At 37.4% G+C, this 22473-nt stretch overlaps 1 protein-coding gene across 5 annotated transcripts in view; it reads left to right on the top strand.

Moving 5' to 3' along the window:
- Positions 1 to 22473, top strand: part of Rlip (Ral interacting protein) — a 188607-nt gene that overhangs the window by 88679 nt on the left and 77455 nt on the right. For all 5 annotated transcript variants that reach the window (XM_090404629.1, XM_090404628.1, XM_090404633.1 and 2 more), the window contains one exon: positions 14606 to 14722. In XM_090404629.1, the coding sequence (XP_090260755.1) occupies positions 14606 to 14722 (117 nt within the window). The remainder of the gene's footprint in view (positions 1 to 14605; positions 14723 to 22473) is intronic.

The following is a 22473-nucleotide window of genomic DNA, read 5'->3' as shown; positions in this document are numbered from 1 at the left end:
GGATTGAAGAAGATAGCTATGCTGCACAGAAGTTGGTGAAAGTCTGAGATTTTATTTTCAGGATCAACATCAGCTGTGAAACACTTCCCTAACTTAATAAGTATGGCTGCATTAATTTGTCTTATAATTGTGAGATGGTCATTCTATGACAACATTTTGCTTGAGTGTTCTGAATTAACTTCATTTTTATCCAGTCTCTGGGGAAGTGGGGGGGGGGATCTCATTAGGACATTAGTTCCTTTTTAGTTATAATTTTAAATGTCTCATTTCAAATTCACTTTCTGTTGAAATAATAATAAACTCAATAAATTATGTATTTATTTTGTTCTTCTGGTGTTTATACTGTGAAGCACTACTATGAATAACCATCAACACCAAGGCTATCATTATTCCTGTTTTCATAGTTTTTTTCCCTTTTTTATTGCTAAGTTTGTCCTGATGACTTGTAGCAGGCAAATGCAACTTTGATTCTAGAAAGAAATGAATAAAAGAAAGGATGGAATGAACTTTTCATGCCTTGTAACAGCGACTTGTGACACACCGATAAGCACATTTAAACTAATAACAGTGATTAATAACAATTTCGGGGACACTTGCCCTAATTGTGCATACATGGTTGACCTGACCTAACATTTGCCCAGAGAGAGAGAGAGAGAGAACAAGGATGTCAACTTCGAAAACAACTTGGAGAAAAATGCCAAAATTGAGACAACAGTTGGGTCATTGACTACAAGCAGTTAAATTTCTGCAAAAATCAAGTGGTGCCACTAGTAGCCACCATGGAGATCAATATGCAGGCACTGCATAGGAAATGTGCAAGACCCTTGCAGTCAAATATATGCTCCACAGAGCCTTGCATACCCACTTCACTAACATTTGTGGCCTCATCTCCAACCTTAATAGTGTCCACTATCATCTCTAGTCTACCAAACCTCCACCTACTTTTTTTTTTGGCAGAAACTCAAATTTCACCTCCCCCTGCACTATTCATCTTAACCTTCCAAACTATATGCTCTTTAACTCCTCTTGACTTAAGGATGACATCTGCACATATATCCACTTTGACATACCTTGCCAGAGAGCACCCAACCTAGAATTGTCCAAATTTGATCTTCTTTGGTTGAAAATCTCCCTTCCCCACACAGGCATATTCATTTGTTGTCTCTATCATTCCCCTCTGAGCTCTTTAATTTCCTCTCCTTAAAAATTGATTTTCTCCAGTCCCATTTCCCTAACAGTGAAATCATCATCCTAGGAGATTTTAATGTTCACGACACCAGCTTGCTTTCCTCCTCCAGTTGTATACAGATCTAACAGGCAGAGATGCTGAAACATCTATCATCACTAATGACCCTACACAAATTGTTCACATGCCAACCAGAATACCAGATAACCTGAACCACTCCCCCAGACACCCTAGAAAGATTTCTTCCTCACCATTAACCTTTCTAAGTACACAGCGAAAATGTAATGGACCCTAGGTAATTCTGACTACAATCTAGTGCTCATCTCCATGTAACCATGCTTATACAGCCACTCCCATACAAGAGTAGTTTGACATTATAACAGTGCCAAATGGGATAGCCTCCATGACTTGTATTTCTCATTCCCGTGGTTGAACTATTGTTTCCTGCCTTCCAACCCAAATATATACACTGAATGCATCACTGAAGTAATATTTACTTGCATGGAAACATACATTTTCCATGCTACTCTGAACTGCCATCCCCTAACTAAACCATGGTTCTCCAAAAGATGTGCCAAGGCTGTACAAATAAAAAATGAAGCATATCACAACTGGCTCGCATCAAGAACTCCATCCTCCTTTAGCACTTGCAGCCTGTCCAAATGGCAGTCTTTTGGTCTCTTACCAAAGCAATCAGTCATAACTTTTGCCTAACACTATTCCCACCCGTATCATATCCCAGTGGCTCTATTGCATCATCACCCACACAAAAAGTCCTGGCTTCATAGGACAAAGCACAGTTATGTGTGCTTTGTCTCCAATGCACACATAATTGGCAATGATAAATCCCCTAACCATTCCAGATACCCAATATACAATGTTCTCTATATCCTTTTGCCAGAAAGAGATCAGAAAAATATTGTCCAAATTAGACGCAAAAAAAGTCTGGCCCTGAAGGTTTGTGCACTAGAACTGACTCCTGTCCTATGTTGCCTACACACACACACACTCTTACTCTACTGTTATCTATCCTACGGCCTGGAAATTGGCCTATATTCAACCCATTCCCAACAAGGGTGACAAATCTCTGCCATTAAGCTATTGCCCTATCTAAAGTAATGGAGAGAACCATCAATTCCCAGCTCCTACATTACATCAAAGGTACCCACCTAATAAATGACTACCAGTATAGATTCTCTCGCTGACGATCAATAGGAGATCCTATTCACATACATCAACCATCTCTGGACAAATGCCATGGAGAAGTTTGATGAATCTCAAGTCATTGTACTTGATATCTCCAAAGCTCTTGATCAGGTCTGACACAAAGGCTTACTAAACAAACTCATATCATTTGGTCTGTTTCAGGACTTCTGTAGTTGGATTGCCAGCTTTCTCTCTGAACACACGCACTATGTATGATGGTGGATGGTTTCTTATCCTCTCAACATTCAACTAATGCCAGGGTTCCACAAGGTTCTGTTCTCTCACCAGCCCTCTTCCTTCTATATATCGATAACTACTTCAATTGACCTCCAACAAAATGCACAATTTTACAGATGACAGCACATTGCACTCTTCCCTTTCATTTGATAAACCTTACTCTACACAACTCACCTCAGCCTACAGAACATCAACACCGCTGCCCTCGGTTTTTATTTTCAAGTCATCTTCCAATGGGGTTCAGATAACCTCATCAATTTCAGTGCTAGTAAAACCCACTTCTGTTTTATTTCTCCCAAAAAAAAGAACCATTTTCTCCTAGTATTACCTTTGACAACACTCAAATTTCCAGACAAGATGAGATTTCTCTTCTTGGAATCACCTTGACATCAAGCCTCTCCTGGCATAAACACATCACAATCACTGCATTCTTAGCTTCTAAAAAAAACTAGGATTTCTCTTTTGCTCAAGACATTACTTCACCTCTGAACAGCTGTTAACCTTATTCAAATCACAAATTCACCCAGCCATTGAATATTGTTCTCACATTTGCAGTGGGCCCAAAGAGCTTCTTCAAAATGCTCGAGTCAATTCACAGGAGATCAGTTAGATTGATTAATAATCCATCTCTTACCAACTCACTCCTCTCACTTTTGCATAGGCATTTGATTTCTGCATTAGGTGTATTCTATAAATATTTCCATGGCAAATGCTCATCTGAAATAGCATCAGTAATTCCCCCACTCAGTACTAAGTCCGTGGAACACTTACAGTTTTAATCCAACATCCCTTCACAGTACACCTTGAAACCCACAGAACAAGTTTCTTTTCCTCCTCCTCCTCCTCCTACTGTTGTATTGTGGAACAGTCTTCCCCCAGATGTATTTCCTAAGGAATACAATATACAGGCTTTTAAATCAAACCTAAACAAGTTTCTTCTTTCCCAATCCATACACAGTATTAATGTACTATAGGTTGATTAGCTAATAAATAAAAATATAAAAAAAACTTGCCAAATATATTGTGTATTGGAATTATTTAGCAGTATCTTACCTGTTTTAGTCTTTATCGTGGTAACAGCAATTATGTCAACACAATACTTCTAGTGGTGATGGCGGACGATAGATGGCGTTGGTGTAGTTGGGGTTAGTTGTAGTTGGTGGATTGAGACAGAGCTATAGAGTAGGTATCACTTAATAATGATAATAATAAAATAATTTAATTGATATCCATCCATCCATCAGTGGCTATTAACAGGCACTTAAGCACCCATGGCCTTCCCATCCGTAATACAAGGATAAGGCAGTTATCCCTATTCCTCTAAGTATTCTTGTCTGTAAATTGCGTGTGATCTACTGGCCAATTTGTCTCTTTTGAGGAACAATAAAACCCAAGTTCTGAAGATGAGTTAGCTGGTCTCATACAGAGGTAGAGAGTCTGTATGAGATCGGCTAACTCATCTTTAGTTGAAAGAGACCAGATAAAGGTTCCCCATGTCATGGATGGGAATCAAACCCAGGTTTTTCTGACCAAAGGGCTTCATCTATACCAACTGAGCTACAGAGACTCGCTCGTTATATTGAAAAATATCAATGTGAATACAGCAGTGGGTATGGACAGTATGTCTGCTTGTGTGCTATGAGAATGTGCAAGTGAGTGCACATTCTCATAGCACACGAGCAAGTGAGTGCCTCTGATGAAGTTGCTTAATCCAAGTCTAAGTCTCAGCTCTGGCAAGGTTCCAAGAGAGTGGAAAGAGGATAAGATAGTTCCATTACATAAAAGTAGCTCCAAGACCATCATCATCATCAAATTCCTGCCATGTACCCTCAAGGGGTGTACAGGATATGACAGTACTACATGAAAAAACTACATCATTACTAACTTTCTATCTACAATTTTCCTCCAAATCAGTCTGTTACTTGTCAAGACTCCAACATTATCAGATCTTATATTTCTATCGTCTAAGGCACTTTGTACCGTATCAATCCACCTATATCTTGGTCTTCCTCTGGGTCGTTTTCCTGCCAACCTGGCAGAGAACACTTGTTTTGCTAATCTTTCCTCTCCCATTCTATTTAAGTGACCATACCATCTGAGATTAGCTCTGCTAACGCATTCCTGAATGCTGACAATGTCAAGTTCTTTCCTAATATCCTCATTTTTAATATGATATTGCCATTGATGCCATCTGTTCACGCCTCTAATCTTTCTCAGGACTCTCATATCTGCAGTCTCTAGTCTTTTGTCAAATGTTTTACTTCTGACCCAGCTCTCAGATCCATAAGTTAAAATTGGTTTGAACACTGTTCTTGTATACAGCTAATTTAGTGTTCTGACTAATTTCTTTCTTATTCCATATGAATTTATTCAATTGACTTCCCACGATACCAGCTTTGCTGATTCTGTTGTCTATTTCTATATTTAGTTTACCATCTTCAGTAAAAATTGTGCCTAAGTAGCTGAAATGTTTTACTTGTTCCACAGGTTCTCCATTCACAACACAGTTGACATTTTCAATGATTCTGCCTATTTTCATTGTCTTTGTCTTTTTATTGCTGACCTTCATACCATATCTATTACAACAGCTATTCAATTTAGTCAGAGAATCTTGCAGACTTGTAGCGGATTTATTTAGAAGTATAACATAATCCGCATAAAGCAAAGAGCTGACATTAACATCTCCAATTTTGATATCAGGTTTAATACCACATTCCTTCATAATGTGATCCATATAGATAATGAATAACAGAGGGGATAATGTACATCCTTGTCTCACACCAGATTTAACATTAAACCATCTTCCTGTACTTCCTTCAATTCTAACTGCTGACTCACAACTCAAATAAAGACTAAGTATTGCTTGATATAATGCCCCATTGACACCATATAACTGCAGCGTATTGAATAGCTTCTCTCTTGGCACCTTGTCATATGCCTTTTCCAAATCGACAAAACTTAAATACAGATCTTTGTTATATTCCCATGCTTTCTCGACTATTTGTCGTAAAGTGAAGATCTGATCCTGACAGCCTCTATTTGGCCTGAATCCAGCTTGTTCTTCACCAAGCTTTTCTTCCACAATTCTTCTCAACCGTTTCTCAAGTATACTTGCATAGATCTTGCCAGGAACACTCAGTAGGGAAATACCTCTGTAATTCTCACATTCAGTTTTCTTTCCCTTTTTATATATGGGTACTATGAGAGCTCTACTCCAATCATCGGGAATTCATCCCTCTGTCCAGGCTTTCTGAACTATGCAGTGCAGCCACTGTAAGACTCTTATACCACCATACTTCAGCATTTCTGGTCGAATATCATCTACTCCTGCTGCCTTTCCACATTTCAAGCCTTTGATGGCTTTTTCTACTTCAAGTATGGATATGTATTCCTGACTGCATGCCTGGTCAGTGTTTTTTATCACTGTGCTGTTATCACTGCTTGTTTCATTTAGCAGTTTTTCAAAGTAATTACTCCATACTTCAAGGATATCTTTTTCTCCTGTTTTCATGTCACCTTTATCATCTCTAATTCCTTTTACAGCACTCTTTCCTCCATTCTTAAGCTTCTTCAACAACCTCCAGAATATTTTGCCACCTTCTTGATATTTATTTTCTATATTCTTGCCAAAGTCCTCCCATGACTTTTGTTTAGCTAGTTTTACACACTGTTTAGCTTTCTTACATTTATCTCTGTATTCTGTAAGAGTAAAAGTTGACTTATTTGCCAGGAACTTTGATATGCTTTCTTCTTTTCCTTCACTGCCTCTTTAACTTCCTGTGTCCACCAGGGAGTTCTGATTTTTTTATCCTTGCACACAACCTCACCACATGCCTCTCTGGCAGAATCAATCAATGTTTCCTTCAGAATTTGCCACTGAATCTCCAAGGTTTGATTCCTGTTCTCAAACGCTTTCATTTTCTTTTCAATAATATTTCTGTATTTTAGTCTACAGTTCACATCTGAGAGCTGCTCAACTTTTATTCGCTTTAAAACTTTCTTACATGTTATTCTTTTCAATATGAAATTCAATTTTATCCTGCTCAAGACTAAATAGTGATCACTTCCAATTTCAAATCCTCTGTACACTCTGGTGTCCTGCACCAAGGAGAAAACATCACTATCAACAATAACATAGTCAATGAGACTTTTCTTATTCCTAGCCTCTTCTCTCCATGTGAATTTGTGCACATTTTTATGTTGGAACATGGTGTTAGTAATAACCAGTCCATGTCCTGAACAGAAATCCAACAGATATTTGCCATTATTATTAGCTTTGCTCTTTTCTCCAAATTTTCCCAAAATATTTTTGTATGTCTCACAATCATTTCCTACTCTGCTATTTAGATCCCCAACAAGGACCAATTTTTCATTGTGTCAGTGGCTTTTTCTAAAGCCTCAAAAAATTCCTCCACTTCTACCTTAGTAGAACCTTTTGTGGGACCATAGGCACAAATAAGTCTCATTGTCCAGTTCCCCCATTCTCATATTTGCCCACATTACTCTACTTGAGACTGACTGCCATTCAAGAAGATTAGCCTCGTATTTTGTGTTGAATACTATGGCTACTCCTTCTTTTCCTTGATTGTCATTGCCTGAATATAACACTTTGTATTTATTGCTCAGAAAGATCTCACCAGTTTTGGTCTTTTTTGTTTCAGTCACCCCTATTATGTCGATCTGGTACTTATCTAATTCCTCAGCTAGCTCCATTTCTTTGCCATTCAGGCTTCTTACATTGATAGTACCGATCTTTAACTCTGGTGATGTTGAGTTGGGGTTTGTTTTCAGATTTGTTCCAGTAGCTGACTTTTCGCTGTTCGCCCTGGTTCCCTGGCGAAAACAACGGGGGCCTTGTTTAACCGGGCGACGCCCCAGCCGGCATGAAATTTTGTCATGTTGTACCATCATTTTTTATTTTGGTTTAACCAATAAGAATACAATTTGGTCGGCTAAATCCCAAATTGCCAGCCCATCCTCGTTCGTTCAGTATCAAAGTAGATACCCAACAGGGTGCACCACGAGAAGGTGAGGATTGGACATTAGGTCAGAAGCCCTGGTCGGTTCTCCGCATTCCTTTAAAGGCTATGTGGAGGTCTCCTCTCAGTTATACAGCTTTGACCCTTAAGCACCCCCTAGCTCCAAGACAGAAGTAGCAAATTACACCCCAATTAGTTTCGCTGGAGTGGTGGTTAAAGCATTAGGAAAGTTGGTTTAAAGTAAAATTCAGGAATGGGTGGATAGGAATATGATACTTTATAGAGGCAGCATGGCTTTATAAAAGGCAGGTCCTGCCTCAGTAATTTATTCACATTTTATAATAAGATAACAACAGAATTGGATAAAGGAAATGGCTACATCATGGTCAAATGCCTTTGCTGTACTTTGCAAAGGCATTTGACAAAATACTACGTGGAAAACTATTGCACGAGTTATTATTATATTATTATTATTATGTAACACCTCCAGGGAGTCCAAAGACTCATCGAGGGAGCAGTGTGCCAACAGTATCGAACAATTGACATTCCAACTACTAACCCCGCTCAAACTTGCTTAACTTTTTGCGTGAGCCATTAGTAGCAGAGGCTCTACTAATCTACTACCAACCTGAAGCAAATGGGAATGAATGAGGCTGGTTGCATGGATAGGGGTGACTGTTAGACATCAGAAGGTGGTGTATGGTGGAGTGGAATCAAGGTGAATGAGGGTAAGTAGTGGAGTGCCCCAGGGCTCTGTATTAGGACCACTACTGTTTAATTTGTATATTAATGATATAGCAGAAAATTGGTAGGGGAGGCATTCAGTTGTTTGCCGATAATGCAAAACTGGGGGGGGGGGGGGGGAGTAGTTGATAAAGGTGATGTAGATATCTTACAAGATGATTTAAATAAATTGGTAGTGTGGGCATAAGACAGTGGTTGTCAATTCAAAGTTATAAAATGTAAGGTAATGCACTTCAGGATGAAAAAATTACACACTTTAGATTTGAAATTTAGAGGACATATTGCAAGAGTTGGCAAAATAGCTCAGAAGATTACTTCGATGCTGAAGAGCACATTGACAAGTAAAGATAGGGATGTTATTATTCCTCTTTCTAAGGCTATAATTCCGCTACTTGTTGACTACTGTGCATAGATTTGGTCATCTGCATTTTTTGAGGATCAGGAGGTTGTAGAAAGGATTTAGAGACGAGTCACCAAGTTGGTGACAAGGCTGTGGAATGTTCCCTATGAGGATAAATTGAGGCTGTGTGGGTTGCAGAGTTTAGCTGACAGGTGGAGGAGAGGGGATGTGATAGAAACTTATAAGATATTAAAGGGACACTATAAGATTGACATAAAAGAAATTTTTCAATACATGGGGAGTAGGGGAAAAAATAAGGGGAGGGGGGGTTACACTTGGAAGTTGTCTAAGAGTGTGGTTAGTAAGAGTATGCAGACTAGGTTCTTTTCTTTGAGAGCAGTGGAATGGGTTGCCAAAGGTGGTTGTGATTGTCCCAACAGTAAATAGATTTAAGGAGATGTATGATAGGTATTGTGAATGAATAGAGTGGGCCTCCTGCAATGAGATTTTGACTCCATCAGTCAAAAGACATCATAATAATAGTATTATTATAATTATAGTAGTAGTAACATTTCTGTGACATTATGTCTGTCATGTCACAGAAATGTTATTGAGGGTTCTAACATAGAAATTGTAACATGCATGCAACCAAGCTAGCAGCCAAGGTGAATAGCATACCCACACTCCATCCAACAGTTACATTTTGTGGATTCAAATTCCACTCTGGGCATGGATGTTTGTGAATGTCTTTAAGCAGTAATTCATTTCATTACCCAGTGTGACACCACCTCACTTACTGTTGTATCCTTGTAATGGCTTTGAAATAAAACTACCTGTTTAGTTTCTAGAACATCATCATCATCAAATTCCTGCAATGTACCCTCAAGGGGTGTACAGGATATGATAGTACTACATGAAAACTTTACATCATTATTAATTTCCTATCTACAATTTTCCTCCAAATCAGTCTGTTACTTGTCAAGACTCCAACATTATCAGTTCTTATATTTCTATCGTCTAAGGCACTTTGTACCGTATCAATCCACCTATATCTTGGTCTTCCTCTGGGTCCTTTTGCTGCCAACCTAGCAGAGAACACTTGTTTGCTAATCTTTCTATGCCCATTCTGTTTAAGTGACCATACCACCTGAGATTAGCTCTGCTAATGCATTCCTGGATGCTGTCAATGTCAAGTTCTTTCCTAATATAATCGTTTTTAATATGATATTGCCATTGATGCCATCTGTTCACGCCTCTAATCTTTCTCAGGACTCTCATATCTGTGGTCTCTAGTCTTTGGTCAAGTGTTTTACTTCTGACCCAGCTCTCAGATCCATAAGTTAAAACTGATTTGAACACTGTCTTGTATACAGCTAATTTAGTATTCCAACTAATTTCTCTCTTATTCCATATGAATTTATTCAATTGACTTCCCACCATACCAGCTTTGCTGATTCTGTTGTCTATTTCTATATTTATTTTACCATCTTCAGTAAAAATCGTGCCTAAATAGCTGAAATGTTTTACTTGTTCCACAGGTTCTCCATTCACAACACAGTTGACATTTTCAATGATTCTGCCTATTTTCATTGTCTTTGTCTTTTTATTGCTGACCTTCATACCATATCTATTACAACAGCTATTCCATTTAGTCAGAGAATCTTGCAGACTTGTAGCGGATTTATTTAGAAGTATAACATCATCCGCATAAAGCAAAGAGCTGACGTTAACATCTCCAATTTTGATATCATGTTTAATACCACTTTCCTTCATAATGTGATCCATATAGATAATGAATAACAGAGGGGATAATGTACATCCTTGTCTCACACCAGATTTAACATTAAACCATCTTCCTGTACTTCCTTCAATTCTAACTGCTGACTCACAACTCAAATAAAGACTAAGTACTGCTTGATATAATGCCCCATTGACAACATATAACTGCAGTGTATTGAATAGCTTCTCTCTTGGCACCTTGTCATATGCCTTTTCCAAATCGACAAAACTTAAATACAGATCTTTGTTATATTGCCATGCTTTCTCGACTATTTGTCGTAAGTGAAGATCTGATCCTGACCGCCTCTATTTGGCCTGAATCCAGCTTGTTCTTCACCAAGCTTTTCTTCCACAATTCTTCTCAGCTGTTTCTCAAGTATACCTGCATAGATCTTGCCAGGAACACTCAGTAGTGAAATACCTCCGTAATTCTCACATGCAGTTTTATTTCCCTTTTTGTATATGGGTACTATGAGAGCTCTACTCCAATCATCAGGAATTCGTCCCTCTGTCCAAACCTTCTGAACTATGCAGTGGAGCCACTGTAAGACTCTTATACCACCATACTTCAGCATTTCTGGTCGAATATCATCTACTCCAGCTGCCTTTCCACATTTCAAGCCTTTGATGGATTTTTCTACTTCAAGTATGGATATGTATTCCTGACTGCATGCCTGGTCAGTGTTTTTTATCACTGTGCTGTCATCACTGCTTGTTTCATTTAGAAGTTTTTCAAAGTAATTACTCCATACTTTAAGGATATCTTTTTCTCCCGTTTTCATGTCACCTTTATCATCTCTAACTCCTTTTACAGCACACTTTCCTCCATTCCTAAACTTCTTCAACAACCTCCAGAATATTTTGCCACTTTCATGATATTTTTTTTCTATATTCTTGCCAAAGTCCTCCCATGACTTTTGTTTAGCTAGTTTTACACAGTGTTTAGCATTCTTGCATTTGTCTCTATATTCTCTAAGAGCGAGCACAAGCTGACTTATTTGAGAACTTTTGATATGCTTTCTTCTTTTCCTTCACTGCCTCTTTAACTTCCTGTGTCCACCAGGGAATACTGATTTTTTTATCCTTACAGACAACCTCACCACATGCCTCTCTGGCAGAATCAATCAATGTTTTCTTCCGAGTTTGCCACTGAATCTCCAAGGTTTGATTCCTGTTCTCAAACTCTTTCATTTTTTCTTCAATAATCTTTGTGTATTTTAGTCTACAGTTCACATCTGAGAGCTGCTCAACTTTTATTTGCTTTAAAACTTTCTTACATGTTATTCTTTTCAATATGAAATTCAATTTTATCCTGCTCAAGACTAAATAGTGATCACTTCCAATTTCAAATCCTCTGTACACTCTGGTGTCCTGCACCAAGGAGAAAACATCACTATCAACAATAACATAGTCAATGAGACTTTTCTTATTCCTAGCCTCTTCTCTCCATGTGAATTTGTGCACATTTTTATGTTGGAACATAGTGTTAGTAACAAGCAGTCCATGTCCTGAGCAGAAATCCAACAGATATTTGCCATTATTATTAGCTTTGCTCTTTTCTCCAAATTTTCCCAAAATATTTTTGTATGTCTCACAATCATTTCCTACTCTGCTATTTAGATCCCCAACAAGGACCAATTTTTCATTGTGTCAGTGGCTTTTTCTAAAGCCTCAAAAAATTCCTCCACTTCTACCTTAGTAGAACCTTTTGTGGGACCATAGGCACAAATAAGTCTCATTGTCCAGTTCCCCCATTCTCATATTTGCCCACATTACTCTACTTGAGACTGACTGCCATTCAAGAAGATTAGCCTCGTATTTTGTGTTGAATACTATGGCTACTCCTTCTTTTCCTTGATTGTCATTGCCTGAGTATAACATTTTGTATTTATTGCTCAGAAAGATCTCACCAGTTTTGGTCTTTTTTGTTTCAGTCACCCCTATTCTGTCGATCTGGTACTTATCTAATTTTTCAGCTAGCTCCATTTCTTTGCCATTCAGGCTTCTTACGTTGATAGTACCGATCTTTAACTCTGGTGATGTTGAGTTGGTGTTTGTTTTCAGATTTGTTCCAGTAGCTGACTTTTCGCTGTTCGCCCTGGTTCCCTGGCAAAAACAACGGCGGCCTTGTTTAACCGGGCAATGCCCCAGCCAGCATGAAAGTTTGTCATGTCGTACCATCATTTTTAATTTTGGTTTAACCAATAAGAATACAATTTGGTCGGCTAAATCCCAAATTGCCAGCCCATCCTCGTTCGTTCAGTATCCAAGTAGATACCCAACAGGGTGCACCACAAGAAGGTGAGGATTGGACATTAGGTCAGAAGCCCTGGTCGGTTCTCCACATTCCTTTAAAGGCTATGTGGAGGTCTCCTCTCAGTTATACAGCTTTGACCCTTAAGCACCCCGTTTCTAGAACAGGGTTTATTAAAGTTTATACATTCCAGTAATGTGAATGTACTATAGATTGCACCTTTTGTAGGTGGGATTCACACATACATACATGCATAAAAATGGAAATGAATCGACTGAAAACATAAAGTTATAGGAGAGAAACTTTCAGTCTGTTTAATTTCACTTGTTTTGTGTTTATGTTGCTTGTGTGCATGTTATTTCATCCAATCTAATATTTCATCTACATTTAAATTTAAAAGTTGTGTAAAAATTTTTATTTTTTTTTTATGAAAAGATGCAATTATGCTCACTGTTCTTCTCCATTCACTCAGTTAAATGCACTGATTTACTAACACTCTCCCTCCTCTGATGCTATACTTTTATTTATCTATACATGTCACAAAATGTTAAATGTTCAAATTGAATAAAACTACCGCTAGATTACTGGCCTGGTTGGGCATGTGGTTAGTGTGCCAAGAGGCTGCAGGTTTGAATCCCACCATGAGCATGGATGTTTGTGATTGTTTTAGGCAGAAGATGAATTTCATTGCCCAGTGTGAAACCACTACCCCCACTTATTAGAGGCCTAAAGTGACTTGATAATGTTCCATGTTTGGTCTTTAGAGCAGGTTTCTGGACGATGTAAAAAATAAATTAAAAAATACAAATATATAATCGATAAAAATAGAAAAAAAAAATCCTTAGCCCACCCACACTACAAAGTGTACTATGAGTTTGCATATAACCTTTCGTTGGTTATAAGGTGGGAAAAACATTAACAAAAATAAATAAATAAAATATTGCTTCATAGGACAAAAGGAAATTGGAAGGAAGCTATACTCCAGTGGTGGATGATGGTACCATACTTTGTTTTTGAATTCCAAATTTAATGTGTCAAAAGAAACAAACAGTAATTTTTATTTATTTTTTCTGGACTTTATTTCAAGTTTTAATAACAGCAACCTTGGATTATTAACAGTAACTTTAATAATCCAGGTGTTTATTGGTGCCACTGTTCTTATGAACATTGTGTGATTCAGCCTTAAGTGTTTTACTTTTGTTAGATGAGTATAAGATTGTATAAACATAGTAAAAGCATACTTAGTACAGTCAGCTCTCTCTCTCTCTCTATATATATATATAGGAAATCTATAGGGATCATAAGAATTGTTTGTTATACTGGATAATTTTCTGTATTGAATTTCCTTTAGAATAATGTTGTGCCTGTAGACTTTGGTTAGGACTTTTTGTTAAAGTGAGTTAGTTTACTTTAACAGTGTTCTCTATTATGAAAGGCAACCCTATAACATTTTTTGAGTCTGATGTCAGGCTTAGATGTTATTCTTTGAGTATAAAATAATTTGATATATTTTTCTAAACTTGATTTGAAAAATGTCATCTTGCTAAGCCTGTTTTTAGTTATACTGTAGTCATATAAATACAGGAATCCATCAAATATCCAACCATAATAGAAGATCAGTTTGCTATCATATAATTGAAGAGTTAACTAAAGGTACAGTTACATGGTGCTGTAACTATCCTTTTGTTTTCTGTAACTTCGTTTTTCAGAAGTTGGTTAATTAAAGGTTTAGTTATTTGACAGTCAGATAATTGAGAGATCACTGTAATTCAAAAAAAATATGTATGCAAGTTTTGTACCCTGTTGATGACTAACTCTTTGCATTTAAGTAATGTTACCTAAACATTGTTTAGTGATGTTCATTTATTTTTCATTTTCAGAAGAAAAACCAATATTTGGAGTTCCTCTTCAGATTGCAGTGGAAAGAAATTGTAGCCACGATGGTATTGACTTACCAGTGATTGTAAGAGAATGTATAGATTACATTGAAGAGCATGGTGAGATTAAGTTTTAAGAAATTTGAAACATCAGAAGTGTCAAATCATGATTTTGAAAGGAATTTTAAAGAGAAAATGCATTCCAAAAACATTTAATGCTGACCTTAACAAAACATCTAATAATTATTTGATACCATTTGTAATTAAAAAAATTATTTCATAATTGATTATAATATTTAAGATGATTCTCCTTATTCTCCTTATTATATGATATTTAAGATGATTCTCCTTATTAAAACAAAATTTTGATATATTGTTTTACTCAAGAAAGCCACCTGGAAGCACAATAAGCTTCCATCCTTCCACTTGTTCAAAAGAAATGATGTCTCACATTAATTATTATGAACTAATAGTCCAAACCTGTGCCTGCTCAGCCAATTTTCGCTAATAATTTGCTTTTACTTTGCTTATCATACTGTGCACTCTTCTAGTTGTATATACTGTATATGAATTTGCTTATAGTGTTTCTCTAATTTTTTTGTGGATCTTGCTTATTAATGTTGCTTATCCATTTAACTCCTACTTGAGATTTATTCTTCTAACTCTGAATGTAGTTTGACATTGTTTCCGTCAAACTTCCTTGGACTATTCCCAAGCCCTCCTAATATCCTTTCCTAGAATTTTTTAATGCAATGATACTTTGAAGATACATTCTGAGTTTGTCATCATTATGACCTGCTTTGTATTTCCACATCCATAATACAGAGTGACTTTTACCCTAACTGAGAGAGAGGAATCAATAGTCTTAATTAACCTTAAAAATGGACCAGCCTTTGCCTTTCCAGGTCTGTCAACCCTGCCATCTCATGGTGCAGTAGTCCTTTTTTGCTTAAGGGGGTCTGATGATTTCAGAGTATTCCACTGGAAAAGGTCATCTTCATGGTTGAAGGAAATTCTAAACTACACCTATTGCCTGAAAAAATGCAACTGCCTTGCTTATTTGAGATCTTGAAGTGGTTGATGTCATATTTGGTCTCCATATCAGGAATTCCAGCTTCTATCTTTCCATGTTACATGTTGTGGAGTATGTCCTTTAAGAGTATGTTAGACATGCTGTTGAGATTCAGAACTTTATCCATTTAAGGTTATAGCAGTAAAGCAATACACACAGTCTAAATGCCAGGTAGTGCTCAGAACTGAGCCTGATGGTAGTACTTCAGAAAGCTTCCTTGATCAGCATTTTCCCATCTATGCTGCTGGATGGTCTGGCAGTAGCCCAGGTTAATGTGGCATTGAAAACTATCGAGGCTCATGTTATAGCAAGCAGATGGCTAAGTGTCTATCTCTTCTCACTGCATCTACTTACTCATTATTTTCATTTATTTATATTTAGGTCCCACCACACCAACGAAAGGTTTTTCTATAAACCTATAGTACATTCGTACTGTGGGCAGGCTATGCTTTTTTTTTTTTTTTTTGAGACCAAACATAGAACCTTTTCAAGTCGCTTCAGGCCTCGAATAAGCAGGGTGGTGGTCTCACTAGGTGATGAAATTCATCTCCCACCTAAAGACAATCGCAAACATCCATGCAATGGCAGGATTCAAACCTGCAGCCTGTTAGTTGGAGAGTGTGTACACTAACCACTTCACCAACCAGGCTAGCTGACTATCAAAATATAACACAGCAAGAAAATTAAATAATTGTAGTGCTACTGAAGTTAACAAATCCTTGAAAAACCTTACCGAAAAAAGCTTCACTTCCTTTTATAAACATTTAAATATGAACTTAAATGTTGTTCATCAGCATTACCACTTACAGACATCCAGATCAGGCTCTCCTATTTCTGTCTGCATGTCAAATAGAGCTAACAGCAACTACAGCTATCTTATCTACCCAAATTATATTTTGTATGATTCTATACCAGAGAAGTTGATATCTTCAATTCTCCTCTCCCTACCCCCAGATACTTCTATGGGTGCTGTTCCACAGAATTGGCATCCCATCATTCCTCCCATTTTTTGATATTCAAGCTGCAGTTACTCAACATCCATTTACAATTCAACTTCTACCACATCAAATCTTCTGCAGCTGTCCTTCCATTTCATCTACTCATGAAGTATTTCTCAGGATCTACAATCTTCAGCTATTCAAAAAGAACATTAATAGATTCCTTCTCTCTTAACCTTTGTCCATACATGACACTAGTTTCCAATAGGTTCAGAAACCTTGTGTGGAAGTGATATTTAAAAAGAGAGAGAGAGAGAGTTTGAATTTGATGCTATAATCAAATTCAAACATCCTCAAATCCTAGGTTTCCTCTCACTTGCTGTTTTAGCTAAGCATCTCTTAGCTAATTAGTTAATTAGCTAAGAGATGCTTAGTTAATTCTGTAGCCTTTCTTCCATGTGTTCCATACACACTTGGATAAAGGATTAAACTAAATTTATTATAGTCTAACCAAGTGAAAAATAAACTTTCAATTTCTTCCATGTGTCTTTTCCCTCCTTCCAGTCTTAATGATTATCCACTGTTTTCATTGAACAAATTTGCTGACATGTTTCATCTACATCTTTCTCTGTACCTTCAAACCTATGCCAGCATCTAGCTTTATGTTTTGTCTTATTGGTGTCTGTTGCAAGCCAATTAATCTCAAATACCTTACTTCCTACACCATCCTGACCTCCTGCTCTGTCCATCCTGAAAAAACAGTATCCCTTACATTCTATTCCTCTGACCATATCTTTCTCCATCAATTAAATACCACTGACACCTCTAATTTTTGGCAATTCAGACTGATGCCCCAAACACCTCACCCTTATTACTGATTCTTCATCAAAACCTTGTCTTCATTATGTATATTCAGATTGATGTCCCAAACACCTCACCCTTATTCCTGCTTCTTCTGCATTTGCAATATTTCCTTAGAACTACTGGTACTGAATGGAATGACCATACCATTCCATTTAGTCTTTTGAGATACTGCATTGATAATTTCTTTATCATCTTTATTCCTTACATTCACCGTCTCTTTCTCTCTCTTGGAAGACATCATTCTCTCATCTCCTCCTAAGTCTCTTCTCTTCATATTACCACCTACCAAATGGCTTTCTAGTAGCTTGAGCTCGTGTTCAGCATAAGACCCATCATATGACTAGTTTTACATTAGACATATTATGTATTAGTCACAAACACATAGTTTAAGCTACCATCCCGAAAGCTATATACTTGCCGATCACCACAAGATAATAATACAAATATAGTCAGAAACCAAATTGATTACTTGCTAATTAATCAACGATTTCGAAGTTCCATAAAGAGCACAAAAACCTATCCTAGTGTGGATATTGCTTCTGATCATAATCTACTGGTGACAGTGTTAAAAATTAGACTGAAAGCTATACTTCAGAAACATCAACAAAAAAGGTTTAATTTAGGAAAGTTAAAAAACCCAGAGATAAGAAACAAATTGAGTCAAGATCTGAATCAAGAGATAGCACTTATCAAGAATGATGATGTCATGAGGTTGATGAATCATGGGACAAATTAAAATCTGTCTTCATAGAGAAATGTACCAATACCTTGTGTCCTGATAGAGCAGTAAAAAAGAAAGATTGGATAACTGATGAAATTCTTTCTCTCATGGATCAATGCAGATCATATAAAAATCACAGTCCAACAAAATATGAAGAGGTTCAAAAAATTATTAAAGGCAAGATCAAAGAAGCAAAAGAAATCTGGATGAATGAAAAATGTAGAAAAATTGAAATTCTACAAGAAAAGCATGACAGTTTTAATCTACACAAAAAGCTGAAAGAGACCTCAGGTATATTTAAGATTAAAAAACTATGTGTCCTTCGAAAGAAAAAGGGAGAAATAATATCCAAAAAAGATGACAAAATACAAGAATGGGTGAAATATGTAGAACTCTTTTCTGATAACAGACAGAACCCAAAAAATACTTATGAACAGTTGGACGGTCCATGCATTCTAAGATCAGAGGTAGAATGTGCACTGAACTCAGCTAAATATGGTAAAGCCTTAGGCCCTGATAGAATACCAGCAGAAATAGTAAAGTTATTAGAAGGTGACAACATTGCTATAGCTATATTAGTAAAGCTGTTTAATAAGGTCTATGATACAGGCATATTCCCACAAGACTGGTTACAGTCGACCTTCATCATGCTACCTAAAAAAGCAAATGCAAAAACTTGTAATGACTATAGAATGATCAGCCTAATGAGTCATGTTCTCAAAATGTTCCAGAAAATAATTCAAAAAAGAATATACAGAAAATGTGAAGACACCATCAGTGATACCCAGTTCGGCTTTAGAAATGATTTGGGAACAAGAGAGGCTCTTTTCTGCTCTCAAATCTTATTCCAAAAATGTATTGATCAAAACAAGGAAGTATTCATTGACTTTGAGAAAGAATTTGATAAAGTCTAACATATTGAAATGATTGCACTATTAAAGAGAATTGGATTAGATGGTAAAGACATCAGGATCATTCAAAACTTAAAGTGGAACCAAAAGGCATCTGTTGAAGTTGATGACATTATTACAGACCCCATTAACATCAAACGAGGAGTAAGGCAAGGATGTGTGCTGCTACCTCTTCTTTTTAACATATACTCAGAAGCCATATTTCAAAAAATCTTAAAAGGAAGGGATTAATATAAATGGTGAAATCATCAGTAACATCCGATATGTTGATGACACAGCTTTCCTGGCTGACAATATTCAGGATCTTCAAAATCATCTGGAACTAGTGAATGAAGAGAGTGAAAAAATGGGATTAAAAATAAATATCACCAAAACTAAATTTATGGTCATAAGCAAGAAACCAATTCTTAATTCATCACTTTCTTTAAATGGGAAACAAATAGAAAGAGTGACAAAGTTTAAATATCTCGGATGCTGGTTAAATGAAGAATGCAATCCAGAAATGGAAATAAAAGTTAGAATTGAAATGGCAAGAAAAAATTTTCTCCTGATGAAATCAACACTGTGTACCCGCAACTTGAGCTTAGAGTACGCATGGTTAAATGCTATGTATGGTCTATACTGCTGTACGGTGCAGAAACTTGGACCTTGAATACAACATCAATAAAAACACTTGAAGCCTTTGAGATGTGGTTATACATGCGAATGTTACAAATCCCATGGACAGCAAAAACATCCAATCAGGAAGTACTGGAACAAATGGGGAAATCACGTGAACTTTTAGATACCACAAAAAGAAGGAAAACTCCATATCTTGGTCACCTGCTTCATAATGAAAAATATAAAATACTTCAATTGCTTATAAAAGGGAAGATAAATGGAAGAAGAGGACAAGGAAGACGAAGAAAATCTTGGCTGGCAGACATCAGACAGTGGACTGGCATGAGCTCTGAGAGACTGTTTAGAGTGGCTGAGGATCGCTCAAAATTTGCCAACCTCCAATAGGAGACGGCACTCAAAGAAGAAGATATTATGTATATTCATTCACAAGTTATTATTAATATTATTATTACGGGTGACTCTAAGGAGTCCTTAGACTCATCGAGGGAGGCCCTAAACATCATGTCCATCACAACTATTCGACATTCACACAGTATCTATCATAACTCATTCACTGTCATAGCACCCACAACAGACAGTGGCAACTTACTCCACTCATTCACCACTCTAAAAGTAAAAAATCCAGCTCTAACACCCTTACTAACACCCACACTCTTGCCCAGCTTCCATGGATGTCCCCTAGTCCTCCCACCACCAGTCCTGTTCTCAAAAATATCCTCTGAATTAATCCTATAGAAACCCTTCAGTAATTTGAATGTCTCAATCATATCTCCCCTTTTCTGCCTATCGACCAATTTCTGCAGCCCACAAATCTTCAACCTGCTTTCATAAGGTTCATTTCCATAGATCTGCTATTATCTTGGTCACTTGCCTCTGGATCCTCTCAACCTCCTCCCCATTAAGAAGAAACCTAGGTGACAATATCTGGGCACAGCAATCAAGATGGGGTCTTATCAAGGCTCGATACAGAGGAACAATACTTGCTTATCTCTGCTCGTCAAAGTATTCTTCAGCATCCAAGAATATTTTGCCCCCTAAACTTCATCTCCCTATCCACCAACACTCTCAAGTCCCTGGCCTCATCAATCCTCTGGAGTACAGTTCCACCAATGCGATATACTGCTGCTAATCTTTTCACCCCAAAATGCATAACCTTACATTTTGCCACATTAAATTGACATCCATTCTCCTTAGCCCATACCTTCAATCTATCCAAATCATCCTGCAAAATTTTGACATCTTCTGCATTCACTATTGCCCTACCCAACTTAGCATCATCAGCGAACAAATGAACCGTTCCTCTCAGATCCTTCCCTATATCGTTAATGAACAAATTAAACAGCAGTGGTCCAAGAACAGAACCCTGCGGCACGCCACTAGTCACAGACCGTCTTTTGGACTCTACTCCTGAGTAAATTACTCTCTGGTATCTCTCCATGAACCACCCTCCTATGCATCTCACCAACTCTATATCCATTCCCATATGTTGCAATTTACAAATTAGACTTCCATGTGGTATCCTGTCAGAGGCCTTAGCCAGGTCCAGCAGTATCACTGTAAACCCATTACCCTTATCCAGCTCAGCCGTCACTGTGGTATAAAACTTGAGCAAGTTACTGAGGCATGATCTACCCTTTACAAAACCATGCTGTCCCCCATATAGTATCTCATTTTCATCAATCCATTCCTGTATTTTACCCTTGACTACTCTCCAAGACCATGACAACGACTCCTGATATGCTGATCAGTCAGTAATTTGCAACAGTAGTCTTGGATCCTCCTTTATGCAGTGGAACTATTTTCCCCTCTTTCTACCCCTTCTGGACTAAACCAGACCCGAGACTCAGATTAAACAATAAGATCAAGGGCACTGACAATTCTTTAGTCACGTCACGTAAGATCCGTGCTGATATACCATCCATTCCCACAGATGTGTTCACATTAAGGTTCTGTAATAGACTATTCGCTTCCACTTCATTCACCATAATTCCCATATAAACTAATGGTTCCTTCATTCCTTCAACGTCACCACCTGGATGATATACTCTTGCAAAGTGCTTACTCAATAATTCCACTATATCGACTGATTCAGTGACCTCCCTACCATCGGCATTCCTTAAAATCATTCTACCATGTACAGTTTTTCTTTTACTAGCAGCATATTGAAAGAACTGTTTGGGATTCTCTTTAATGTGCCTGCAGGTCACCTTTCTCCTGAAATTCCTTCCACAGTTGTTTCTTTTTTTGCAACTCAAGTTTAATGGTGTTATTCATCCATTTAACCCCTACTTGATTTACTATTTGGACTCTAGGTATATAGTGTGCCATAACCTCCTGCAAATGCTCCTTGATCACTTCCCATGCCCTAATCAACATCCAGCCCTTGCAGTTTTACATGCCATGGCACTGAACCAAGCAATCTCCTAAGCTTGCCATACTTGCCAGCACGGTAATTCCACATGTACCCTGTCTTAACTGAAAATTTCACACATTTAGCCACCTCCCAGGTAAAGACCCCATGATCACTCTCACCAATAGGTGGCAACATGGTCATATTCATTACAGTGAAATTCTCAGATGCTATTACTAGGTCAAGCACCCTCGAACCCCTAGTATTTTCCATTACATGCTGTTTCAGATAGTCATTCCTCAGTAAACTGAATAAAATCCAGTTCCTTCCTCACATGTGTCCTCTCCTCCTTCCAATCAATGTTACTATATTTGAAATCCCCCATAATAATTAC

The sequence above is a fragment of the Typopeltis vanoorti genome, chromosome 15, assembly GCF_054136105.1.
Source record: "Typopeltis vanoorti isolate ZY-2024b chromosome 15, IOZ_Tvanoo_1.0, whole genome shotgun sequence".
In the NCBI taxonomy this organism is placed as follows: domain Eukaryota; kingdom Metazoa; phylum Arthropoda; class Arachnida; order Uropygi; family Thelyphonidae; genus Typopeltis; species Typopeltis vanoorti.
Note: the sequence above shows the minus strand (reverse complement) of the source record. Positions and strands in the feature narration are given on the sequence as shown.